Source organism: Sander vitreus, chromosome 7 (assembly GCF_031162955.1).
Source record: "Sander vitreus isolate 19-12246 chromosome 7, sanVit1, whole genome shotgun sequence".
In the NCBI taxonomy this organism is placed as follows: Eukaryota; Metazoa; Chordata; class Actinopteri; order Perciformes; family Percidae; genus Sander; species Sander vitreus.
This window is the reverse complement of record NC_135861.1, coordinates 13,496,709-13,523,924: the sequence shown is the minus strand read 5'-3', so window position 1 is coordinate 13,523,924 and position 27,216 is coordinate 13,496,709. Positions and strand designations below refer to the sequence as shown.

The 27,216-nt window shown below is 40.9% G+C and overlaps 1 protein-coding gene across 1 annotated transcript; it reads left to right on the top strand.

The window, feature by feature from the left end:
* Nucleotides 1–905: 905 nt before the first annotated feature.
* Nucleotides 906–27,026, top strand: sycp2 (synaptonemal complex protein 2). Its single transcript, XM_078253863.1, has 45 exons — nucleotides 906–929; nucleotides 1,050–1,190; nucleotides 1,276–1,407; nucleotides 1,504–1,608; nucleotides 1,709–1,733; nucleotides 2,037–2,122; nucleotides 2,219–2,313; nucleotides 2,413–2,447; nucleotides 2,540–2,682; nucleotides 2,849–2,901; nucleotides 3,258–3,303; nucleotides 5,951–6,055; nucleotides 6,145–6,205; nucleotides 6,438–6,586; nucleotides 6,834–6,908; nucleotides 7,261–7,347; nucleotides 7,989–8,097; nucleotides 8,981–9,138; nucleotides 9,259–9,327; nucleotides 9,914–9,977; nucleotides 10,083–10,128; nucleotides 10,235–10,314; nucleotides 10,489–10,928; nucleotides 11,022–11,149; nucleotides 11,266–11,302; nucleotides 11,408–11,478; nucleotides 11,570–11,615; nucleotides 11,724–11,767; nucleotides 11,893–11,953; nucleotides 15,422–15,581; nucleotides 15,701–15,765; nucleotides 15,854–16,036; nucleotides 17,324–17,482; nucleotides 17,737–17,893; nucleotides 18,295–18,602; nucleotides 20,799–21,086; nucleotides 21,258–21,303; nucleotides 21,574–21,702; nucleotides 22,665–22,858; nucleotides 23,213–23,307; nucleotides 23,625–23,724; nucleotides 24,407–24,465; nucleotides 25,876–25,954; nucleotides 26,687–26,743; nucleotides 26,970–27,026. The coding sequence occupies exons 1-45, from the start codon at nucleotides 906–908 to the stop codon at nucleotides 27,024–27,026; spliced, it is 4,851 nt and encodes a 1,616-aa protein (XP_078109989.1).
* The last annotated feature ends 190 nt before the right edge of the window (nucleotides 27,027–27,216 follow it).

Here is a 27,216-nt window from a genome sequence, read left to right as displayed (position 1 = left end):
ATGGGAATAAACTATTGAAATCACCACATGTAGCTAGAACAGATCCCAGGAGTTGTCAAAGTTCACAGGAAATGTAGTCGTCGAATACTAACACTCATTGTTTTTATCTTTGTGAAAGTAAATGTACTATCCTATGGCAAACCATTTAACATAAAATCCAAAAAAAAAATAGAATTATTGAGCTCAATAATTGAATTATTGAGATCAACAATTTGAATTATTGATTATTGAGCTCAATAATTCGCATTTTTGATCTAAAAAATTCAGGGTAATGAGCATATTAATGGAACCAAAATAACAGAGAACAAAGAGGAGACTGTTGACAGTTAGCGACTGTCGTGCGCATGCGTGAATGAAAGAATGAAAATACTTCGCGCGTTTTGCGCTGAACCTGTCAAAACCATCAAATAAACTGTTATCATGTCATGTTTCTTGGCGACATTTGATATTACGGTAAGTAACGTTACAAGAATAATACAATCGTTGATTTTAGTTATTCAGTGCCTTCTGGACGTTAAGTCGGAGATTAGCTAGTGTTAGCTAGGAGAGGGGACGTTAGCTAGCAGGCATCATAATGTTAACGTTAATTTTCCCAGAGCAAATTACGGAGTGGTTAAGCCATGTCAATATGTTAAAACTTCAGTTCGCTAGTAGTAGTAGTTAAGCTTATGTCAAACTTCGTGTACAAGTATGACAGTATAGCTACATAAATCAAAGTTAGCTAAAGTAGGTTTATGTTAATAGTGTTGACAGACAAATGTGATAAGGTTAGCTTGTCAACTGTTAGCTAGCTAACGTTAGCTAGCTAAGTTAATAATGTACAAACTCATCTCACTATAACGTTAACGTTTCTAAAATCAGAAAGAAGAGGTCAGGCGGCAATAAAGCTGTTCCTCGGAAGAAAAATGGCACCGGGGCAGGATACTGAGGTGAGAATGCAAACCTTTAATCGAAGCTTACCAACATTCCTTTCACTTAACGTAACTTAAACATTTGTTGTTGAAATAGTGGCGAAAAGTGAACGTTTTATTAAACTTTTTCATGTGCAGTTGGATAAAGTCATTGACGAGGTGTTAAAGAGTGGGGATGTCCAAGCACTGGATGTTTTCTTGCAAAGGGACATATATGAAGAGGCCCCCATAAAATGTTCCCAACAGTTTCTCACCAAATTGGATAAACTTGTCAGGAGGGTAAGATTTAGTCCAGCATACTAATATGCCATGATGCTTTGTTGTTTGTAGGTTTATAATAACCATATCGATGTTGTTTATTTAGAGTTTGGATCAAAAAGATTTCAAGTCAGCCAGTTTGGGTCTCGCTATCCTCTACAAGTGTGGGAAACAACTGAAACTACCTGGTGGTTGTCAAGGACTGTCAGGAATAATAGCTCAAGGCCTGCTCAAAAAGATAAGTATACATCTAATACATACAGGCACACAGTGTGTGAGTGCTGCATAAGAATATGTACTTGGCCAGTTGTTGATTGAACCTGGTTTCGCGCACATGGTGCAGTGGTTTGAGAAATGCAGGCAACTGTGGATCCATTGTGGCCCGCAATGGAATGAGACCTTGTTCAACCTCTCTGAGGACTTCTTTGATGCCTTAATGGTGAGCTAACAGTAAAACATACTTAGTTTGTGTAATAAAACAATGCACCACTCTTGTTAGTGTCCATTGTGTAAATCTGTTTCTTTCCTCCCTGTTAAAGGTGGTCCATGAAGCATGCAAAGAGGGTACACTTTGTTTTTCTTACATTTCTTTTCTTCATTTATCCTCAATATGTATTTCATGTTCAATTAGCCCTTTTTAGGACCCAAGTGGAGTATTCCACCTTGAATTGCTAAATGTTTAGAAACTTCATTATTTATCTAACAAAGTGATTGGATGTGTGGGAACAGATTCAGGTGGAAGATAATGAACATTTATCACACAAAGACAAGCTTTTTAGGACCTCGTCAACTTTCATGATGAATCTCAGTGTACAAGAAAAAGCTTTGGCTCTATTCACAGTATTTCCGTAATATGTTTTTATGCAGGAACATACAAAATCACAGAGTCCTTCCTGTATCCCGTTGGTCAATTGGCAGTAGACCCCAGAATCTACATCCTGATCCAAAAAGAGGTTTGAAATGGTTTTAATAACTACTTTTTTGGAGTAGCATTTAAAACGGAGTCAGGTGTTTGCTCATTAACTAACTTGCTAACAATGTTCTAACAGGCAATCCGTAAATTTAACTTAATTCTGGACAAGATCCCAGTGGAGCTTAAGAAAGAGAGGAAGATCCTAACATCACAGGAGGCCTCAGATATCATGTATGCCATGATATTTTACTCATAGTAAGGATCATTATTACAAATTTTTATTGCACCCACACACTGTTGAACTTTTGCTTGTTCATTAAATGTCTACAGGATCAAGCTGGCTGGTCGTATTTTGAAGGGTGGTGGTGAGTTTGTTATATGAATAGTACCATCTCGCTTCACCCAGAACCATAGACATAGACACAATAAAATGTACAACACAGTCTGTTTGTGTCAGATTACGACTTGCAGACAGCCCTGATGGAGGCATTGTGCAGAATGGCCACTCCTGACCAGAGGAAGGAGCTGGCAGACCGCTGGTTCAGCATGGAGCATGTGGCCAGTGCCTTTGTCAAGATCTGTGATTCTGAGTTTGAGACGGTAAAAACTTGTAATTTATCCAAGTGCATCATCTTTGCCTCAAATTTGCATTTACATTTGGTTGCACTGCAATGGTTATGTGTTGTAATAATATTACAACAGGAGCTCAGCTACATATAATCTAATATATGTGTGTGTGTGTGTGTGTGTGTGTGTGTGATTTCAGGATTGTCGGAAGTTTCTGAACTTGGTGAATGGGATGCAGGGAGACAGGAGAAGGTACACAAATACTATAACTCAGTGCCTCCCAAGACATGGTCTAGGGAACTTGAGGGGCCATTAGGGTTAGGGAAATTTCAATTTACTGTTATTTCAAACCCTTTACTCTAGCACAATGAGAAAATGAAATAAGAGTGACTGTTTTGGTCATAACTTTGCCTCTCTACCCATTGATATCACACTCCCATAGAATACACCATTGTGTAATTCTGTGCCAGCTTCATTTCTAACATTATCTTTTCATTAAATTCTCTAAATATAAACAGCATTTGGGAGTCCTTCATATGATGAAGGTAGAAAACAAATGCAGTGACAGATGCACATAACTGAATAACAATGTCCTCTCTGTACTGTAGAGTGTATTCCTATCCTTGTTTGGAGGCTTATCTGGACAAGCATGAGGTCAGTATCAACAGGGTTCTGTGGTTAAAAACTGCACATTCAAGGCAATAATATATAACTTTAGGGGTGTCCCCGATTAAGAGGTTACATACAGTCAGGTCCATAAATATTGGGACATCGACACAATTCTAATCTTTTTGGCTCTATACACCACCACAATGGAGTTGAAATGAAACGAACAAGATGTGCTTTAACTGCAGACTTTCAGCTTTAATTTGAGGGTATTTACATCCAAATCAGGTGAACGGTGTAGGAATTACAACAGTTTGTATATGTGCCTCCCACTTTTTAAGGGACCAAAAGTAATGGGACAGATTAACAATCATAAATCAAACTTTCACTTTTTAATACTTGGTTGCAAATCCTTTGCAATCAATTACAGCCTGAAGTCTGGAACGCATAGACATCACCAGACGCTGGGTTTCATCCCTGGTGATGCTCTGCCAGGCCTCTACTGCAACTGTCTTCAGTTCCTGCTTGTTCTTGGGGCATTTTCCCTTCAGTTTTGTCTTCAGCAAGTGAAATGCATGCTCAATTGATTCAGGTCAGGTGATTGACTTGGCCATTGCATAACATTCCACTTCTTTCCCTTAAAAAACTCTTTGGTTGCTTTCGCAGTATGCTTCGGTCATTGTCCATCTGCACTGTGAAGCGCCGTCCAATGAGTTCTGAAGCATTTGGCTGAATATGAGCAGATAATATTGCCCGAAACACTTCAGAATTCATCCTGCTGCTTTTTGTCAGCAGTCACATCATCAATAAATACAAGAGAACCAGTTCCATTGGCAGCCATACATGCCCACCCCATGACACTACCACCACCATACTTCACTGATGAGGTGGTATGCTTTGGATCATGAGCAGTTCCTTTCCTTCTCCATACTCTTCTCTTCCCATCACTCTGGTACAAGTTGATCTTTGTCTCATCTGTCCATAGGATGTTGTTCCAGAAATGTGAAGGCTTTTTTTAGATGTTGTTTGGCAAACTCTAATCTGGCCTTCCTGTTTTTTGAGGCTCACCAATGGTTTACATCTTGTAGTGAACCCTCTGTATTCACTCTGGTCAAGTCTTCTCTTGATTGTTGACTTTGACACACATACACCTACCTCCTGGAGAGTGTTCTTGATCTGGCCAACTGTTGTGAAGGGTGTTTTTCTTCACCAGGAAAGTATTCTTCGGTCATCCACCACAGTTGTTTTCCGTGGTCTTCCGGGTCTTTTTGGTGTTGCTGAGCTCACCGGTGCGTTCTTTCTTTTTAAGAAAGTTCCAAACAGTTGATTTGGCCACACCTAATGTTTTTGCTATCTCTCTGATGGGTTTGTTTAGATTTTTCAGCCTAATGATGGCTTGCTTCACTGATAGTGACAGCTCTTTGGATCTCATATTGAGAGTTGACAGCAACAGATTCCAAATGCAAATAGCACACTTTAAATGAACTCTGGACCTTTTATCTGCTCCTTGTAAATGGGATAATGAGGGAATAACACACACCTGGCCATGGAACAGCTGAGCAGCCAATTGTCACATTACTTTTGGTCCCTTAAAAAGTGGGAGGCACATATACAAACTGTTGTAATTCCTACACTGTTCACCTGATTTGGATGTAAATATCCTCAAATTAAAGCTGAAAGTCTGCAGTTAAAGCACATCTTATTCGTTTCATTTCAACTCCATTGTGGTGGTGTATAGAGCCAAAAAGATTAGAATTGTGTCGATGTCCCAATATTTATGGACCTGACTGTAGTTGAATCAGAATTGTCAAGCCTTGCTATCGTCGACTGATTGTCATATCATGTGGGGGTTGACGGCGACATTTTAAGCTTCTTTCTTTTCACATTTTTATTTACATCAATATGTTGATATTTGTATAATAATAGGCTGCATATTAACTTATTTGGAGAAAACAGGTAGTTCTGTGTAAAATCAGACATTGAGCACCTCCATAAAGCCAAAATGGCATGATCCCTGTTTCATAACTATAGAAATAAAATGATCCATAATACATTTTATTTCTATGTAACAACTGTCAGCTGGTGGAAATGGCAGAGTTTTGGACGGAGGCTCAACGATCGCCCGCGAGCATGATAATGTGGTCCAGTGAGCTAGAGAGTGACTGAAGAGAGCTAGCGGCGATAGAACAAAGCCGTGAATCATAAAACTTTTTTGCCGATTTAAAAACTAGAAAAGCAACTGTTGCAAGTATCTCACTATCACTAACATTATCCACATTTATATTTAGACGCAATAAATGATATATCCAGCTACAAAGAGTCGTTCCTATGGATATGATACACCGTCTCGTCTTGTCGCATTGGTGTAAACTGGCTGGTTTCAGAATGTTGCAGAACTGCGCGATGCAAGTTTCAACTCGTCTTGCCGCAAATCTTTGGTCTGAACTGGGTCTTACGTCTCTGCGAAGATTCAACTGTGAGATTAGCGGTCGAATCAGGCTCCTTTTGAATGAAGCATCGAATATTTGGCTATTCGGGGTCACCCCTATATAACTTATCAAGAAGCCTTTGCCTACTTGGTTAATTAACTGTTAATTTAGGTTTTAGTTTGCATGTAAATTGGAATGTCACAATCCATAATGTGCTCTTAAGTGTATTAGTAGATGTGTTGAAAGGATTGTGGTTATGTTGTCAGCTGCTGATGCCCTCTGATGAGAAGCTGGAAGAATTTTGGATCGACTTCAACCTTGACAGCCACAGCATCTCTTTTTACTTCTCTTTGTCTGATGAAGAAGCACAGGTACCTCACAATCATTCATGAAAGTGAAAATGCAACAGTAGATGCATATTTGTTAGAACCTAACATAGATTGATTTCTTCTTCGTGTAGGAGGGCCAGTGGGAAACAATATGCATCAATGAGAATGAAGTCCAAAGCTACACTGTTACAGGTAATCAAAGTACAATAACCACTGCACCGTTTTAAAAGTATCGTTTTAGCATTGGTATAAGAAATAAACCAAACGATACCCAACCCTAAACATTAATCAAGAATGCTAAACTTCATTAACATAATATTCCCTTTTGATTTGCATGTGATTGACCATGTCTTTTAAGTACTTGCTCACATGTGTGCGTATGAGTGTGTAACTCTGTATAATACAGTGCTTTTTTTATCTTCAGAGGAGGGCAAGAGGAAAGTAGTGCAGTTAAAGTTGTCAGACGTGGTAGTCGTGGGTGCAGTGGAAGGATCAAGTCTTACCATCCACTTCAGCTCCTCCCTGGACATCCTGCAGGCTGCTCATACCGTCTTTGGACACAGCAAAAACAAAGTAGGTCACAGCTTATTTACGCCGTCCTTTTCAGCCCCAATATTAATACGAATATTCTGTTTTCTTGTGACACCAAAATACACGGCTATTAAATGTCAGAAACACAATAACTACATTGTGAAGAACTTGGCCTCCCGTGAAAAACTGTATTTTGAAATCACAGCACTCATGCTTTGGCTCCAGTCAGATTCTAGTGTGTTCATAAAAAATTTGGCGGTGTGCATTAACACGTGTCTCATCCTGTCAGGGCTTTGTGGGGAAGACAGGCACATCTGTAGTGAAGACTACAGTTAAAATTATAATGGAAGATAACAGCTCACAGGTAAACAATGGTCTGATAACATAAAGCTCTTAATATACAGCTGGTTGTGGCCATTACAAAGGCAAAATGTATTAAACCTAATAAAGTTAGGGCGGGTGCCTATTTGTGGATGGGACTGGCTCAGTTTTAAGATTAGTTTAGATTACATTTTCAGGATGCAAGGCAATATGTTATGTTCAGTAAATAGGATATGGCTACAGACAAAATACACTGTATGTGCGGTGTTTGGCCGTATTTGGTTTACATTAGTGTGATATTGTATGATAAGTGCTTTGAACACTGAAAAGGTGCATATCAGCATGACTGCTTTGAGGTGTTTGTGTGTATGTACTGCATGCCACTCTCTATGCAGGTTGTTCCAGAGAGTCAGATGTCCATTGGTGAAAGTGAGAAAAATACTGCCCCCTACCGCTTACCTGCCCCGTCTGCCCCTTTACAGGTGAAATAATTTTGTTTTGTATAATAATTCAAATATGTAGCAGTTGTACTACTTGTTAAGTACACTGTACTTAACAACGCATAGATCTATCAATGACTACTGTCTTTGACAGATCAGTGAGCTCATAAACATACATAACCAGGCTCTCTAGTTCTTTTGGATTTTTGTGGTTACAGTAGTAAATAATGCTTATTCAGTCAATATATAGCTAATACTGTTTATTATTATTTTCTAATTACCCCCAGTACACTAAATGGTTGTGTAGACAGAGCAATGGTTTTGTCCAGTTACTGTCCAGCACATAACACCACAACTACTGTCTACAAAAGATGACTCACCAGTGCATTGTTCCACTCAAAAAGTGCAGTTATTGGTTGCAGTTCTTCTGTAAAAATATGCACCTTCACTTCACCTATTACTTTCCAACTGAAACGCCTTAAAAACTAGCAGTCTAGGCCAGTAGGGGGCATAGAGAGCAAGGGAAACAACCTCATCAGGCCTTTTGCTGACCAGTATCAATTTCCGTTCTGTGGGTGGTCCCGTGCTATTACCTTCATGCATTATTTTAGTATCACATTTAAATTGGCCATTCACGGAAGCCACACTAAGGATTCACAGACACATTGTGGTTTTCCATCCAGATGATCACCCCAACCAGGATGAGGATGTCAGAGTCTACCACCTTCATCAGCAGCAGTGGAGGAGGAAGTGTGCATGGTGCCAGTTCCGTCTCTGCTGTTATGTCATCAAGTAGGTGTCACAGAAATTGTCAAGAATTCCAGTGTTATTGTGTGTGTGTATGTATATATATATATATATATATATATATATATATATATATATATATATATATATTTCAAATGCAATTGATGATTTAGCTTATTTGCAGTGGAATCACAGATTTGTTTTTTGCTGCGTTTCTGTTGTTTATTTGTTTATATATTTTATATTCTTAGGGTTTTACAGGGTTAATAGTACACTATGCAAATATTTATTTTGCATTAAATCTGCTTAACTAAACTATTTTATTTTATGTTTCTTATTAGAGGGCTTCCTGAACAATTTTCATGTCAAGGACATAGTGGTGTACTGTGAACCTTTGTTAGATAAGATTCATGACATTTTTTTATAATTGCATAAGCGTGCAATTAGCCCCGATCGGACCAGTTGCGTCTTTTTGTTGTTTTTGCTACGCAACCATGGAATCATCTGTCCTCAGCCAACCATTATTTTGCCGCGGAGTTAAATGACGTTGGATGTTTTTCCGTTCTGAGTTGAAGTTTTTCAACTTGAGGTGTTCAGGGCGCTCCTGCAAAAAAAACATGAGGTGCTCAGCAACACAAAAGCAGGGAGCAAAACACTTTACTCTCATTGTAAACAATTACAAAAAGCTGCACCAGGCTGGTCTGTGTGATCAGGGCCTAACTGTGCCCTGTTGTTGGGGAGAAAACAGTTAGGATAGATCCAACTAGATCACATCTAGTGAGAGAAATAAATTGTTTGGATTACAATAAATCAAACTAAGATCATTTTTCATCTCTTACTTTCTTATTGTCCACAAAGATGAATTATAGCAAGGCATGCCAATTCAGTTCTCAACTGTGAAATTGTTGTTTTCTTCTTTCCCTTTTAGACACTTCAGCCAAGCGTAAAGGAAAGCCATCTCTGGAGATGGTTCGTTCTTGTGATAGGCAAGGGGAATTTTACCTGGGAGAGCTAAGGACCACTGCTAAGAGCTGCAGTAGTGTCACAACACCTAACAGCACAATAGCAGGTGGCATGACAGAGCAGGTATGACACATACTGAATATACTCCATTTAGGCTTAGCAGGCCTAAAATGTGTCATCACAGTATGCAAATTGTTTTTGATTTTTGTTAATTGATTTTGTTTAATTGTTTATCTGTCTCAGAGTGCTACATCTCTACAGAGAACGGCTCCCAAACTGTCCAATAAGAATAAGGTTGGCAAACACAACAAGGTATGATACCAAATGATTATGTTTATAAATAAAGTTAGGCTAGTATGTGTGTACTTTTGCTCAATCACTCTGAAAGGTTTTCAGTATGCATGTATGATGGTATGATGTGGTTAAACTATGAACACTAATATTGCTTTGAATCGTCTTAGTTATTACATGTATTAACTATAAAGATTAAAACGGATGACCCCAGGCACAGATAATGTTTGAGGATATTGGTCCCATCCATCCATCCATCCATCTTCGTCCGCTTATCCGGTATCGGGTCGTGGGGGTAGCAGCTCCAGCAGGGGACCCCAAACCTCCCTTTCCCGAGCCACATTAACTAGCTCCAACTGGGGGATCCCGAGGCGTTCCCAGGCCAAGTTGGAGATATAATCCCTCCACCTAGTCCTGGGTCTTCCCCGAGGCCTCCTCCCAGCTGGACGTGCCTGGAACACCTCCCTAGGGAGGCGCCCAGGGGGCATCCTTACCAGATGCCCGAACCACCTCAACTGGATATTGGTCCCAAACAGGATTTTTCTTCTAGTTGTCTGGTGCAAAATATATTATTCTGTTGCATTTGTTGTCTCTGCTTGTCCTACAGAGCATACCAGTGGCAAAAGCAGTAGATGTGGTTTTAGGTGGACAGGGAGAAGAACAGTCTCTGGGTATTGTATTGCTATAGTGACTTGACTTTAGCTTCGCCATGAAATACAGCTACATTGTTATTCATTAGCGACTCTTGAACCCACCATTGATCTTTTTACTTACAGAGCCTAGTTTTTTGCCTGACACCCAGCCCAGAACTGGGAGGAACATGTAAGCACTGTAAAGAACCTCCACACTGCAAATCTGCTGGCATCAGAGTAGCCGATGCTCTGATGCTGAATGTGAATATCTTAACATTTATTTGTTGGAATTGCAGATCTTTGAACTGGAACAAACTGTCAGTTTCTGAAATGCTAATGATGCCCACACAGAAAATGAATTCTGTGCCAAGACCTGGTAAGCAAAGAAGTCATCAGATATCTTTACCTCTATCTAAGATGTCACTAAATGTTTTGCATGTTAAAAGCTATAAAAAAAAAACAACCTAGCTAGTTAAAAAACTGAATTCATCACGGCATCAATGATGAAACTTTTATGGAGTTTTTACATTAAATTATTTGTTCTCTTTAGAGAATCGATTAAGTTTGGCACAACAGCAGGAGCACCTGTCCTCAGCACAGACATTGTCAGGTCCAGGCTCAAGCTCAATCAGCCAAAAGCAACTCCATACCAAACTCACCCAGCGCCTGCAGCAGGTCCTCAGTGAGAGGAGCCGAGATCCTGTACCGCAGGAGCCACCTGTACCTCAGATAAAAACGTCTGATATCAGAGAGGACTCTAAAGGCAGAAGTTCTGCAGATCGGTGTGCTTCAATACTTTGTCCAACCAAAGAGCAGCAGGCCCAGAGAAATGGCATGGCCAAAGGGAAAAGAAAACACCAGATGTCACTGGAGGCAGATGCTACTCCAATTACAGCTCCAGCCAAGGCCTCCACAACCAAAGCTCTGAAGAAGAGAGTATCAGCAAATGTTAAGGTTGAAACTAATAGGGCCCTTTCAAGCAAAGAGAAGGTATGAATTTTGTAAGCTTTAAACATCTTAGTGTTCATTCTTAGGTTATTAATGTCATATATTGAGATTATCACACCTACTGACTCTATGCAGAAAGATGCAGAGGTTGCAGGCAGCATGGTGAAGCTCATCTCTAGCCGTTATGAGATTAATACCCAATCCACAGCAAAAGATACTGCAGAAGGCATCCCTAAGAGCTGGATTCCTCCTCTTCTCAACAGGTATACACAAATGGTTGATTGTAGGTCTACATTATGTTGAACTGTAGTAAATGAACAAGGGTTTGTATGTCTTCGCTAGCATAATTGTGCCACTTATTGCTGTGTTTTTCTAACAGGCCTATCTTCAATATGAGCTGGTTATCAACTGCTAAAGTAAGTGATCATGTTAGTAAGTGATTACCTAAGTTATGGTGAGGAGTAACTTCAAGTTACTTTTCTCCTGCTTGATTTACTAAAGATGATCTTTATCTGCTATAGAAAGGAGAATCTGGAGACGTAAGCCTAATGAAATCCTACAGCCAAATCACAACAAACTCTACAAGGCAGAGGTAATGTCATTCAGTTAAAATATTTGAGGTACATTTGGATATTCCAGTGCATTTAAGGATGTATTTAATGCTTTTTCCCCCCGTTGTACAGAAAAGATATTTTTGCATTCAACATTGATGAACCATTGAGTGTTAAGGTAAATATTGCTAATGTTAGTTATTTTATACCTTGAAACCTGGATTTATTATACCTGAGTACATGGTATTCCCCTGTAGTGTTTAAAGTCTGTTTTATTGCTCTTTAGGGAAAGAAGAAAACCTTCACTAACACTTCTGCCATATCAAGCAGGTAGGTCTAAGAGATGAAAATGGCATGTTGACTGTCGACCTTGCAACTTTTGAAACAGTAACCTTTTGTTAAGATTTTGTATTTAAAAAACGGTCTAATTTCATATTCCCCATATTGTTTGACAGTGACATCCATGACTCCTCAGCACTCCTCAGCACAACCGAGAAAGGACAGCCTGTTGCAAAAGTATACTTTCATTGTACTGTGGTGTTTTATATGTATTCAAAGTTGAAGCTATTAGAGGCGTTGGCCCTCATTTATCAACCTAACGTAGAAACCAGTGCAGATATGAGCGCAGAAATCATCTTACGACAGGCTTCACGTGTGATTCATGAAACGTTCGTATCACACCAATCAGAGCGTGAGAATGGTCGTACACTGATAAATGCAGCGGCTGGAAACGATGGTAATTTAAATTTCACGCCCCAATATATTCTCGGTTTTGAGGCCTCGCCCCTACAATTTACGACATGGCGAGACAAAATGAGAAGTAGCTCTTTTTAGAGGTGGAGATTTGAACCCTGATATCTCAGGTTCATTTGCACTAACGTGTGTACTATTTGGCAGCCTGAAAACTGGTATTAAAGGCTGTAGAAAGAATGTGGAATGGAAAGAGATCACTGATGCAGTCAACAGTGTTGCCGTGGTAAATCGGACTCCAGCTGAAGTTTATTTAATTTATATATCCTTGACGTGCTAAAGTCTTAATAGTAATATACAGGCTTATATTGCAATCTCTTAGGCCTACATGTAGGTGTACCTATATTTAAATAAACACACAGTATCGGAGCTTATGCAGTGTCACTATACCTTTTAAAAGTGAGGAATAATATCCTGTCTCCTTTGTATGGCCCCCAGTTGGGGCTGTGCTGGACACTGCTCTCTGGGCATCGGGGCATCTGCTCCATCACTACGTTTATGGCACCCTGTTTTCCTGCGCGATGTTGTGCAGAACCCCACAGGCTAAAATAATGTTGCAGACTTTTTCTGCCGTGTAGGGTCCCCCCCGCTGATGCAAAACAGAGTCATCTGCCCTTAATCAATCCGATGCAGCGCTCCACCGTGACCCGTGCGTGTACGTGTGCACTGTTGTACCGGCGCATAAAGGTCTTCTAAAAGAGCAACGCCGCAAGTCCACACTGACTCGAAAACTTTGTGTACACAAGTTCAGACCAGACGTGAGATTTTATCGCAGCCTACGCTCACGTTCAAATTGCTAAATACCAAGCTTTGCGTAGGAATCGGCGTACGCCCGCCCTACGCCTGTTTTAGGTCGTACGCACGTTTCATAAATGAGGGCCACTGTGTATCTATCTCTTAATGTCTGTTGACACGTGTGCATGCTTGCTGCATGTGTGCTCATGTAGTTCTGCTTTTGTCAGGAAGAAATGAGGAAAGCCCACTTTTCAAAAGTTATGGCTTACACTTAAATTGAGGGCAAGACGAATGCAGCAATCACAAAACAGAAATACACTATGAGCTAGCCAATAAACCTTACTCTCTGTGTTTAAAGTCTGTTTTATTGCTCTTTAGGGAAAGAAGAAAACCTTCACTAACACTTCTGCCATATCAAGCAGGTAGGTCTAAGAGATGAAAATGGCATGTTGACTGTCGACCTTGCAACTTTTGAAACAGTAACCTTTTGTTAAGATTTTGTATTTAAAAAACGGTCTAATTTCATATTCCCCATATTGTTTGACAGTGACATCCATGACTCCTCAGCACTCCTCAGCACAACTGAGAAAGGACAGCCTGTTGCAAAAGTATACTTTCATTGTACTGTGGTGTTTTATATGTATTGAAAGTTGAAGCTATTAGAGGCGTTGGCCCTCATTTATCAACCTAACGTAGAAACCAGTGCAGATATGAGCGCAGAAATCATCTTACGACAGGCTTCACGTGTGATTCATGAAACGTTCGTATCACACCAATCAGAGCGTGAGAATGGTCGTACACTGATAAATGCAGCGGCTGGAAACGATGGTAATTTAAATTTCACGCCCCAATATATTCTCGGTTTTGAGGCCTCGCCCCTACAATTTACGACATGGCGAGACAAAATGAGAAGTAGCACTTTTTAGAGGTGGAGATTTGAACCCTGATATCTCAGGTTCATTTGCACTAACGTGTGTACTATTTGGCAGCCTGAAAACTGGTATTAAAGGCTGTAGAAAGAATGTGGAATGGAAAGAGATCACTGATGCAGTCAACAGTGTTGCCGTGGTAAATCGGACTCAGCTGAAGTTTATTTAATTTATATATCCTTGACGTGCTAAAGTCTTAATAGTAATATACAGGCTTATATTGCAATCTCTTAGGCCTACATGTAGGTGTACCTATATTTAAATAAACACACAGTATCGGAGCTTATGCAGTGTCACTATACCTTTTAAAAGTGAGGAATAATATCCTGTCTCCTTTGTATGGCCCCCAGTTGGGGCTGTGCTGGACACTGCTCTCTGGGCATCGGGGCATCTGCTCCATCACTACGTTTATGGCACCCTGTTTTCCTGCGCGATGTTGTGCAGAACCCCACAGGCTAAAATAATGTTGCAGACTTTTTCTGCCGTGTAGGGTCCCCCCCGCTGATGCAAAACAGAGTCATCTGCCCTTAATCAATCCGATGCAGCGCTCCACCGTGACCCCGTGCGTGTACGTGTGCACTGTTGTACCGGCGCATAAAGGTCTTCTAAAAGAGCAACGCCGCAAGTCCACACTGACTCGAAAACTTTGTGTACACAAGTTCAGACCAGACGTGAGATTTTATCGCAGCCTACGCTCACGTTCAAATTGCTAAATACCAAGCTTTGCGTAGGAATCGGCGTACGCCCGCCCTACGCCTGTTTTAGGTCGTACGCACGTTTCATAAATGAGGGCCACTGTGTATCTATCTCTTAATGTCTGTTGACACGTGTGCATGCTTGCTGCATGTGTGCTCATGTAGTTCTGCTTTTGTCAGGAAGAAATGAGGAAAGCCCACTTTTCAAAAGTTATGGCTTACACTTAAATTGAGGGCAAGACGAATGCAGCAATCACAAAACAGAAATACACTATGAGCTAGCCAATAAACCTTACTCTCTGTGTTTAAAGTCTGTTTTATTGCTCTTTAGGGAAAGAAGAAAACCTTCACTAACACTTCTGCCATATCAAGCAGGTAGGTCTAAGAGATGAAAATGGCATGTTGACTGTCGACCTTGCAACTTTGAAACAGTAACCTTTTGTTAAGATTTTGTATTTAAAAAACGGTCTAATTTCATATTACCCATATTGTTTGACAGTGACATCCATGACTCCTCAGCACTCCTCAGCACAACTGAGAAAGGACAGCCTGTTGCAAAAGTATACTTTCATTGTACTATGGTGTTTTATATGTATTGAAAGTTGAAGCTAGTAGAGACACTGTATCTATCTCTTAATGTCTGTTGACACGTGTGCATGCTTGATGCATGTGTGTTCATGTAGTTCTGCTCTTGTCAGGAAGAAATAAGGAAAGCCCACTTTTCAAAAGTTATGGCTTACACTTATATTGAGGGCAAGACGAATGCAGCAATCACAAAACAGAAATACACTATGAGCTAGCCAATAAACCTTACTCTGTCTCTCTCTTTCTATCAATCTATTTCCCTGTCTTCCACTAACTTGTTTTTTTTGTAGGGGAAGCGGTATGTGAAGAAGCATCTGTTTAGTGACATAGACTATGTCACGACAGATGTCAGCTGGCTGAGGGAATCGAGCAGGAAACCCAAACCCAAAGTTACCACATACTCCAGGCAGGCACCCGTCAAGCCTAAAGCTGTATCACCTCATACTTCATGTAGGCCATCAAAGTCATACATTAATGCTGCTTACAAACAGGAATTAATCACATTAAGACTGAATGTTGATACATTTATTTAAAGACATTAGTTGACATTAGACTGTCTTTCATTACAGATGAATCCCCAGATTTACCCCCACCCTCTCAAAAACTTGTAAAGGGCAATGCCAAACCCAAAAAGGTAAGGCAGTATTGTTCTTTGTAAATAATGTCCTTTAAGCCTGTGATGCACTATCCCAGTCAGCCACAGTGTGTCGTCGTTTAACCAGAAGAAGCCTGGTGTGCAGGAGAGAGTGAAGCAGCCAAGCAAGACAGTAAAGCCAGCAGTAGCACCCAGCAGACCACACGCAGCAGGCAGGAGGCCCCGGAGAAGTGCAGCCACCTCTAAGAACTACAGGGAGCCAGACACTGATGACAGCCAGTCGGAATCAGAGAAGCCTCCTGTTCCCAAGGCAAATACATCCCCTATATCTTATGTCACTTTCTCTTCTAGTTATTGTTCTTATTTTGTAAGCACTTGCCTATTAGAATTGGTTTGTCTTGATCAGAATATTATTTTCTATCTGAGTAATTCAGTTTTATAAAAAACAAATACCTATTTAGTTAAAGTGCTCATATTATGCTTTTTCCCTTTCCTTTATTGTGTTATACTGTATATCTTTTTTGTGCATGTTATAGGTTTAGTGAAAAAGCCCAAAGTCCACCCCAAAGGGACTTACCATCTCCAACAGAAAACACTGTTCACTAACTGCTCCAAACAGCTATATTATAGTCCAGGCTTTACTTCTGTGACAAATGTCACTTTGTAACACACGTTATAATGCTCACCTAGCTGCTAGCATGGCACGCCCTCATACTCTGCTTCTGACTGGCTAGTTATCCTTACCTAGCTACTGCACATGTGCGACTCCCAACAAAAGATGGAACAGAAGTGAGATGTCTCACTCTGTAGCTAAAACAGAGAGCTCAACACACAGGGTGAAAAGAGGAGCTGCAGCAATGTGCAGCACAACAAAAATATGGTGTTTTCTGAAAATTAAACCATGTAAATCTATTCTGGTACAACCTCTAAATACAATTATGAACCTGAATGAGCATAATATGAGAACTTTAAGTATGATACATCAAAGCAAGAACGTTCTCCCCAAGAACACAACACAAGTCTATTCTTTGCATTCTTGGTATTGGGAAACGCCCTATATCTCATGTTGTCGTGATTATCTATTCTGCATGCTACATAGCATCTGTAAGTTTAAATATATCAGAAAACCTATCCATATCACCACATGCTCACCATGTATTGCATGTGACTTTGGTATTGACATTTATATTGTTATATAATTTTAATCAGGTAACAAATTTAGCTAGTTGGCATGTATCAGGTAGCATCTAGTCTGGCTTACCAGATGTACAGTGTGATTATAAATTCTCCAAGCATTATATAGGGCTGTTTTAAAACATTAGCTCTAAAACCCTATTTAATGGTAATGTTTTTAAAACAAAATCACACTGGCAAAAAACAAGAAGGAGTGGAATTCAAATTGTCTTTTGGCAAAAAGAATGACCAAGAAACATTTATGGCAACTTTTCTCAACTGTAAAGCTTGTTGACAGTTCACACATCATCAGTTCACATCTACTCTTACTGAAATCTGCAGAATACACAAATCATTTAAACATCATGGCTGTATTAGACTGTTGCAGATAGATTTCATTCCTTTTTGGTTTGTCACCCAACAGAAATATTTTGTAGGCCAGCAGGGGCAGAGTGAGAAGACCCGTTTAGAGGTTCCAGAGGTAAAGAAGAGAAAAAACACCTCCTCCGAGCAGTCCCCAGATACATACAGGAGACAGGACAGCAACAACCAATCAGATCTGAAAAAGCCACCTGGTCTCAAGGTGGGAGCCCAGCCCTCTATTTAGGTCCTTGCAGCTTACCCTTTGAAAAGTAGTATGCCTTGTGAATTAAGCACATCTGATGTTATAATGTTTATTGTGAAGATTGACTAGTTTTTTGGTACCATTTCAAAAATGTTAGTTAAATTCTGCAAAGAAAAATATATAGAATATAAAAATCCCACCATTTTACATCAAAAGGTGTATTAAGCTGAGAATGAGCCATGGTCTTGGATGTGAAACACTTTGTTTTTCAGCAGCAGAGACCTGAGAATGTTCTTCCAGAAACTTCCAGAAAGTTAAATAAGAAAAATGTCGTCCCTGCCCAAGAACAGATGAATGGATTGAAGAATTCCTGGGCTGCCCGCCAGACCTCTTTCTGTCCGTCTCCTCCTTTAATTGAGAGGATGAGATGTAAGACTGTGCAAAGCCACTCCCCAACAGTTAGATAACAGTCATTTGACTCCTTTGACATCAGTTAATGTATATTACATGATTCATAGTAGGTCAAAAAGTTTTTCAAAAAGTGGCTACATATATTACTTAACAGCTCTTGACACTATTGGAACTTTTTTCCCAGCATTTAAAAGATTGTATAGCAAGATAATGTTTGGTTTTCACTTACTGTAGTGACACTGCATGTTAATTTTACTAGCTTGAGAGTTTTAAAACTGTTACATAATGACCCTATTGGTCTCCAACCTCTTAACTGTAAATTGATATGTAGAAAAGCATGTATATATTGACCTCCTGCTCTCTGTCCAAACTCTGAGGCCAGCTGTTTAAACATCTGTGCTTATTTTGGACCCTCACAGCTGCTGAGAGGTCAGCCCAAACCTTTGGTTTGACCTACTCCCCTCTCCTCACCCCGCGGGGGTCCCCACTCCCTGCCTCCCCTGACCCACCCTGTGAGGACACCCCCTCGCCAATCCTGCTGCTACCCAAACCTCGCTCTACAGTCAACAGTAAAGGAAACTTCAGGGCCTGCTCTTTCTACAGTGCAGAAAAGAAGCGCAACTCATCCAAAACTCAATCCATCCAGTCTGTCCCCTCTCTCCCTTCACTGACCCCTATAGGTCAAACCCCTGCACACGGTGCTGTCACTGGACCTCGTACAACAGAGGTAAAACAGAACATCTCATGGCCATACAGTATGTGGATTCTGTGTTAAAGGTTACAATCAAATTTAAAGTGGCCATATTATGAAAAAAACACTTTTTCTGGGATTTGGGGTGTTCTTTTGTGTCTCTGGTGCTTCAACACACATACAAACTTTGAAAAAAATCCATCCATGCTGTTTTGAGTGAGATACGGTTTCTGAATGTGTCCTGTCTTCAGTCTCTGGGTGAGCTGTTCAGAATCGGCACGGCTTGTGACGTCACAAGCCGAAATGAGCTGGCTAACCGCAGCATTAGCATGCTAATGCTAACGCCAGCATGCTACCTCGTTCTCAATAGCAAAGCACTGCTACAACACACACAAGTTCACCATAATCTCCAAAAGAACTACTTACATGTGCGCCCTCATTTAGAAGTCTCCCAGCTAATCCTGCCTCGTAACTGACCGAAGTTGGAGAAACAGCCTTTCTTTTACTGTCTATGGAGCTAGCTAGCTGACATGATCTACATCTGAGCTACTGCGCATGTGCGAGTGCAATCAAAGATAGTACAGAAGAAGAAGAAGAAAAGAGGTCTCACTCTGTAGCTAAAACAGAGACCAGGTGAAAAGAGGATCTGCAGCAGTGACAGAGAGCTGTGCAGTACAACAAAAATATGGTGTTTTTTAACAAAATTAAACCATGTAAACCTATTCTGGTACAACCTTAAAATACAACTATGAACCTGAAAATGAGCATAATATGGGCGCTTTAAAGATTTTTACCCCAACGATACACAGAATTTGGGCAGTATAGCTGAGAATACATTAAAGTAGTCAATTGCAACTAGACTTCATTGAACTACTCACCTCTTCATCAGTTCTAATGGCTGGTGGGGGGTTCCTTGGTATTAAACATCTTCGAGTGATTCACACATCCTTTGCACTACATGGAAGTCGTTTGGCGTTTTTCCATTACATGGTACCTGCTCAACTCGCCTCGACTCGACTCGACACACTGTGCGTCCGTTTTCCATTTCAGATTTTAGTACCTGCCTCAGCGTGGCTGGTCGTCTTATATGCCAGCTCGACGCAAACACCAGCGCACAAGTATAAACATCAGGCCACTTGAGCTTGTTTTACAGTTCTGTGGAGGCTCCACGCAGAGCTTTCGCCGTAGCCTATGTAAGTGGCCTGATGTTTATACTTGTGCGCTGGTGCGTGCGTCGAGCCGGCCATGTGTGTGTGTGTGTGTGTGTACGTAGGCTATGGCGAAAGCTCTGCCTGGAGCCTCCGCAGAACTGTAAAACAAGCGGCGCCACAGGAAACTGCCGTGACCTAACGCGATACACACACACAGAACGTGGAAGGTGTGTTGTTGTTGCCACAGCCAGAAGACACATTTAGTTTCAAATGAAGCTGGAGGCAGCAAAAAAAAACACAGCTGGCTAAACTATTTAAAAATAGCGGGTTTGTTCAGGACACCCCCCTCTGTCGCTTTCACGTCACCTTTTCGGCTCGCCTCAGCTCGCTTGGAACCTCGACTGAGGTAGTAGGTACCAGGTACCAGGTACTTTTTTTCGTAATGGAAAACCAAAAAAGGCGAGTAGAGTCGAGGCGAGTCGAGCAGGTATCATGTAATGGAAAAGCGCCAATTGACTTCACTCGACAGCCATGTGAGAATCACTAGACTGATGTGAATGGAGGTGTGACTTGTTAGATAACTTAAGGCGCTCATAGACCGAACGAAGTAGGTCTGTGACCTCAGCATTGCTGGTTGAAATTCCCAGGCCAGCTGAGAAAATGTGGGCAGAGAAAGTAAAGAGGTAACACTTCCCTTTGTAAACAATCATTTTTGAGTTTTGAGGTTCTCTATTTGAGCAGATTGGTTACATTAAATCTCAAACTGCCCAACCCTCAACTGCTAACAGTTGTAAGGGACAACATTAGAGGATAAATTAAAGGATACCAGATAAATGCATGTAATTAAATAGAATATGTTGGAATTGCACATGATGATGTACATGATGTATGATTAAAATGACCTATTTATGCATCAATTCATCTGTGCCTCTTAATGCATTGTTGAAAATGTCATTATAATTTTACTGTCCCTAATCTATGACAGACATGGTGATTAGATAACCACTAAATGCCATATTTCTTATTGTCCATTATTTTCTCATCACTTCCTGTCCTTCTCCATTCCTTTATTTTTTTCCAGATAAGTCCAATCAAGCAGCATCTACCCTCAACACCTCGATCTCCTTTGTCTCTGTCCGCTCGGCCCCTGTTGACATCCACGCTCCTCGAGCTGGACAAGCCGTTCATGCCCTCTCCTGCTCAGTCTCCATTCCCAGAAGACACCGTCAACCATGGGAGCCATTATAGCTTTAGTAAAGTGTCTTCAGTATCCTGGCTTTCACTGAGCCAGTCATCCACTAAGTCATCATTACTCACTAGAAGAGTAAAGGACAGCCCTGCTGCCCTGGCTGTGTCTCATAAAACAGAGGTAGGGCTTTACCACACTTTATGTTTTATGATTGGTTGATTATAATTGGATGGATAGATGGATGGACGGATGAGAGCACTGAAAGGCCACTAATCACTGAGTTATTGTGATTTTTTTTATATTTGTAGCCAATCAAACAAACAACTAATGCATTACTTTCCATCCTGACAGAAAACACCATCTTCAGGCCGAAAGCCTGAACAGCTTCTTGTCTCAGGTAAAAGACCTTTTGTGTTCAACTTGGTCGTTGACAGGTGTACACAAGATTTATCATTTGCTACAGTCTAACCCCACAGCTAGATCCCCATTACACCTAAATAATGTAAATAAGTATAAAATGACATGTAATGTAATAGTCATCAAGAGTATGAATTCCCCCAAATGGGGCTCCACGGTCAAATCACTGATCTGCTTCAGAGGAAACCCCTGTGTTAAGAAACCAGTTGTATACTGGGTAATGTATTATAACTGCTGGTTCTTGTTGCAGGACCCAGTCGCAAGCGCCACACCTCCTCGTCCAGTAGTTCAGAGGAAGATAAGAAGGAAGAGAGGAAGAAAAGCAAGATGAGAGGGCAGCGTTCTCCTCGGATTAAACCAAGGAAGTTGTTCAAGTCCTGTGAGTCCAGTTACCTGCAAAGTAAATTACTTGTCAATTCAGTCCGAAATTTTCAAATGTCTTGGTAGAACAACATCTATTGAGAAATCAGTGCCTCTAAAGCAGAGATTACTAAAACAAAACCTGGAGGAGGAGCTTCTCACTAAAATGAGGAGAGCTGGTCCACCTTAAAGGTCAGCCCACCTTAAGTTAGTAAGCCTGTGCTGAAGTTGTCACTAGCTCCTCTAATCCCCTTCACTTTAACCAGCTGGTAGCAATGGTATGGTAAGTTGGCTTGGGTCTTGAGGAGTTGTAGCCCTAATGCATCCATGGTTGAAGCATTTATTCACCAACAGATAAACTGAACACACAGATTTGACATTTTCCCCTCATACTTATGTCGGAATGGGTACGAAGTTGGCATTGAATTTTATTTGAAATGGTATTTAAAATGAATGAATGAAATGAATTTAAGTTGGAGGATCCTGGGGGTACCCTGGTTAATGTAATGTTATACGGTTATCGTCAGCTCACTCACTGTAACGTTGACTCGTTAGCTAGTGTTAAATGTAACGTTACTGTTAACATTAAACAGTCCAACGTTAGCTGATATGTGTGCGTACGTGTGTGTGTGTGTGTGTGTGTGTGTGTGTGAGCGCCTGCTCACGTGTGCGTGCGAGGTTTAATAAGAACTGCATGCTACACAAAATGTGTCCGTTTCACTTTCTGTGCCGTTTATTGTAAGTTATCTGGGCTTTTTTCTTTCAACTATCGTCCCAAATTTGTCTCACACTTGCGACCACTTTATCGTCATTGCCCTGATTCACTGTGACTTAAACAAGCTCCAGAGGCGACGTAGTCTTATTTGTCATTTTGATTGTTTATTTTGTGTGCTTTTACTATGTGCAACCTGTATCATTTAAATAATATGTTTTTTTGGGATGTTATCTTTGCCAACGGATCAGTGGGTCTGTCTGTTTCAGTCGCTGAGGTGTCTGTTGAGGGTGAGGTGAGCCGCGTGATGTCTTCTTCCCACACGATGAGCTCCAGTCACTGGGAGGCTGAAGTGGGGGATGGAGACATGGACATGGATGAGGATCTCGAGTTGCCAGAAAATGCTGTAAACCCGAGTAACCTGTGTCAGCAATTCAGCTCTGAGTTGAAGAAGAAGTTCCAGGTTGGAGACACACGCACACACACACACACACACACACACACACACACACACACACACACACACACACACACATACCCACTTTACATGACATTTAAATAGTCAATAGGGTAAGAGAATATGCAGCACTGTGTAGCTCCAGTTTTTCTGAAGGAATATCAAAGAGGCACTTAACACCACTAAAAATAATGTGTTTTGTTTTAGATGTGGTGACCATGTTGGTTTGAGAAAGCTGTGACAGATGTTTAGACTTGATATATTCTCAGAATTTCTCATTATTTCTCATAATCCTGAGCCACTGAAATGTTAAATGATGGCCTTGCTGAACCATTATCTATTAAATGTGTTTGTATTCAGAACCGTTTTAATATGGTGGAGATTTACAACAAGCATTCTTTGAAGACCGTCCAGCAACATGTCTCCTCCCTCAGCACGCAAGTTACCAAATACAGGTCAGTTAGTATGTAGTTAGTGTTGTAAAGCTAACAAGCTTTCCATCCACTGTCCATATTGGCTTATAGATTACAAAATTAATATGCACATTTGATGTTTTTACCTTTAAGATATAGCTTAATTTCATGGATGGTTGCCCACCAATGTGGTTCTTAGAGGAAATGACTGTGCAGTTAGTATTCATTTCCCAAAGCTATTCTAAGTTTACTCTGTTAGTACATAAGTACTTATGTGTTTTACGGGCTCCAACTTTACACTGTACTGCTTTACATTTTAGATTTCCACTTCATTGGTTAATTCTCTCTTCTCTGTACAGGACTCAGAGGCTTGAACAGGTTCAGAAGGTCCTCTTGAAAGAGATCCACAAACTGGAGCAGGATGACACTGTGCTGAAAAGCATGGAGAAAGACCTGGCTGTATGTCCCTCTGTCTCTCTTAGACTACATCCCCACTGCTACATTTTCATTTTAAAACTGCATTTTCAGATGAAAACGATCTCCATCCTAACTAGAGTTTTAGCACCGTTTTAGAATTAATGTCGTCCTTATTAACATGCCTAAACAACGCATATCACAGACCATTCACGTCCAGGCTGATAATGGCACTGGACAAGGGAATTATCGCAAATTGCTTGAGTAATAGCTTGCCTCCTGCTCATGTAGACAATATTAGCATTATAAAATGCTGAATTTAACTGCAGAACAGCTGCTAGCATCGACAACAAGGTCAGAAACCACTGTAATTAATTACCCATGTTAAATTAACCAGCGGTAGTCAATGCTGATGTCTGTTCTCTTCTGGAAAAGGGTCATATGACGAATCAGGGAGCGAACGTGGGTGTCTGGCCGTCCAGACTAAAACGCAACCCCAGAGTTTTTAAACTAAAACGCAACCCCAGAGTTTTTAAACTAAAACGCAACCCCAGAGTTTTTAAACAAAAACGGGTTCGGCAGCGTTTCCAAACATCTCCGTTTTAGGGGTTCAAAAATGCTATTCATGTGGATGTGGCCTCTCTCTCTCTCTCTCTCTCTCTCTCTCTCTCTCACTCTCTCTCAAATAAAAAATAATAATCAGTGTTTGGTCTCTGTTCTCTCACAGATGTACTGGAAAAAGCAGAATGTGGCTTTCCATTCTTACCAGGAGCAGGCAAACACAAGGTGAAATTTAGGCCTTTGTGTCTGTTTGTGTGAGCACTGAAAGAGCCATATTGTTAGTTTGAAATTCTCTCAAGAGATTGAATAACACACTTGTTTATTCCAGGGTACCTGCCGGGTCTTAAAAGTACTACATTTTATATTCTAAAACTAAGGCCTTTAAAGTACGTTTACAAATTATGACTTTATTTTTACAAAGGTCTTTACATTTTTTCTTGTCCTTTCAAACCATACATGTACTTTGTGTGACATTACAATATACTATAGTGTGACTTTGATGTTATAAGACAGTACAGGTACTATTTACGTCAGTGTTTTGGTTTACACGTGACCGTGGCATCTGCGTGAACTCGCAAATCAGTCAGTTGTCAGGAAAGAAAACAAAACGTCGTACACCTTGCTACTAACAAGCTAACATTAGCTCGCTGCCTCAGAATAGGCACGTGTCTGAAGGTCTGGCCAGAGACGCGGACAAGATGGCGGACGAGGCTGAGGGCAGTGGTGCTGAAGTTAAGACAACAAGCTTGTTGGCATGCAAAGTTAGCACAACAAGCTGATTGGTGTGCAAGTCAGTCACACTATGGCGAGTGCTAATGAAATGGCAGAGCTGGAAGACCTGCAGGTCAGCGATGGTGTCTGCATCGCTCCACTGTTATAGGATATGTGAATGGAAAGACATCCAACATGCTAACGCGCATTCAGCGGCATCACTTAGATTTGCCGATCACCGGGACGAGGAAAAAACTAACCGGAGCCCAATTTCTTATCCAGGTTGCTTTCAAGCAGCCTTTGGACGCAAAAGCTGATCGGGATAAAACATTCACTGAAGCAATTTGACAAGATCAAGAGTAACAAATAATCCCTCTGTCTGACTTTGCTCAAAATACAATTTTTTTCAATTGACCCCAAAATTGTTCCTTCTGTCGTATATGGGTCGAGTGTCTCAGTTACTTCTGCTGAAATGCATCAGAGAAGTGATGGTGTTAGGTGGGTGAGCTGCTTCTTTTTGGCCACTCGCATAAATGCCTAAAACTGTAGAATTTATCAGATCCATGCTTCCCCACATTCATAGACTTTATCATAGGCTTTCTGCTAGAAACGTGGTTGATTCAGAATCACTGACATGCAATCAAAGGGTCCAGTGGTGGACTTTCAAATTGTTGAGACATATCATGAAAAACATGTAAAGCAAATCAAGTACATCTTACAATTACTGCAATTGTGTAAAAAAAAAAAACTGAAATCCTTTTCCACACCGAGTGCACTTTTTCAGAAAGAAGTGCACTTAGTTTATCAGTGTTTCCCCTTTAACCCGCAGTATATTCACATTTTTCCTTTACCTTGAGCTTGTGTGTTCTCCCACCTTCTTCTGCTCGCCCTCATTTGGTTGTGTGACTGTCTTCTTCCTTCCAGAAATGAGGACCTGAAGAAAGCCCTTCAGAGCAACGTGTGTCACAGCTTGGAGTATGAGGAGAGAATATTCACATCCCAGGTGTGATCCTCAGGCCTAACCTTCACAGCTGACATCTAATATGTGACCCGTATTGTTGCCCAAGCATTAGACTTTTTAATTAGCTATGTAAATCCAGTGCTCGGGTTGCTTGGAATAAAGTTTTTAATTTTTTTAAATAGACCATGTCACCTTATGGTATGTGTCTATGTGAGCAGCCGGGGAATGCATTCTGGTAGCGTTGTGTCGACTTTTGAGAATTGCCTGCACCTCATTTGCATATTTATGCAAATCAGAGGCATCCAGCTCAACTTGCCACGTCTCCGAAAATCTTCTAAACTGACCGTTGTCGATCTAAAATGAAGACAGACTCAGCAACTGCATAGCGTATTTCTTGCATAAAATGCTTTCAGAAACAAGTTACGGTAAACTATTTGTTATCCGTTTGAAACCTGGGAGCAGACACCCCAGAGTGAAGCGTTCATCCAATCAGGTGCAACCATTGCGGTTATAGAAGGGTGTAGCCTGTTTTCTTTGTTTGTCAGTGGTCATTGAAGAGAAATTGATAAGTGCTAGTTAAGCGTTGAGCGTCCAAGGGTGGGAAGCGGACGATCCCCGCCGTAAATGTGGTTACCTACCTGTCAGTCCAATGATTTTTCGCTGAGTGGCCTAAATAACATTTTGCTTATCTCATTGTCTCATGTGTCAACCCTTCCCCTGCTTGTCCTGATTGTGTCATATTCAAAACCCTGCTGCTCGGCCTGCTGTTCTCAGATGGGCCTGATAAGAAAAGACATGAAGTCAGTTCAGGACAGACTCCTCAGCGAGATGGTGAGTAGACAGGACACAGGTGGCCCTTCAGCGTGGATTAGACCAGGACAATTAGGCTGGCTTTCATTTTGTGTCCTTCACTCTGTCAGCAGAACAATGCTCATTTGAAAGCCTGTATATAACTAAACAGTCTTGAGAGAATGTATGACTCAGATGATGTTGTGTATGATTTTAAATAAAGTGTCTTTCCTGAATCTTTTCTTTGTGCATTGTTTACCTTTCGTAGCAAGAGGGTGAGATCCAGAGTGTGAAGAGAGGCCTGCATGCTTTGTTTTTCCCCTGATGGAGCCATGTTTTGAGCTGAACAAACTCCTGCCAAGGGTCTCTACACTATAAACAAGGTTGTGCATTTCACCACATGATGTACACTGCGCTGTGTACTTCAGCTGTGCTGGTTTTATATCAAAGTGTTTGTCTGAAGTGTTGATTGTTCCTAGTTCTGCTTTTATTGTATGTTGGATGTGTTTGGTTTT

What these genes read in the sequence shown, in the direction of transcription:
- sycp2 (XM_078253863.1), top strand. Translation starts at nt 906, where the DNA reads ATGGCACCGGGGCAGGATACTGAG. An exon ending in TGGATAAACTTGTCAGGAGG is followed by an intron (nt 1,191 to 1,275) that starts GTAAGATTTAGT and finishes TTGTTTATTTAG; the next exon opens with AGTTTGGATCAAAAAGATTT. An exon ending in ACAAACTCTACAAGGCAGAG is followed by an intron (nt 11,479 to 11,569) that starts GTAATGTCATTC and finishes CCCGTTGTACAG; the next exon opens with AAAAGATATTTTTGCATTCA.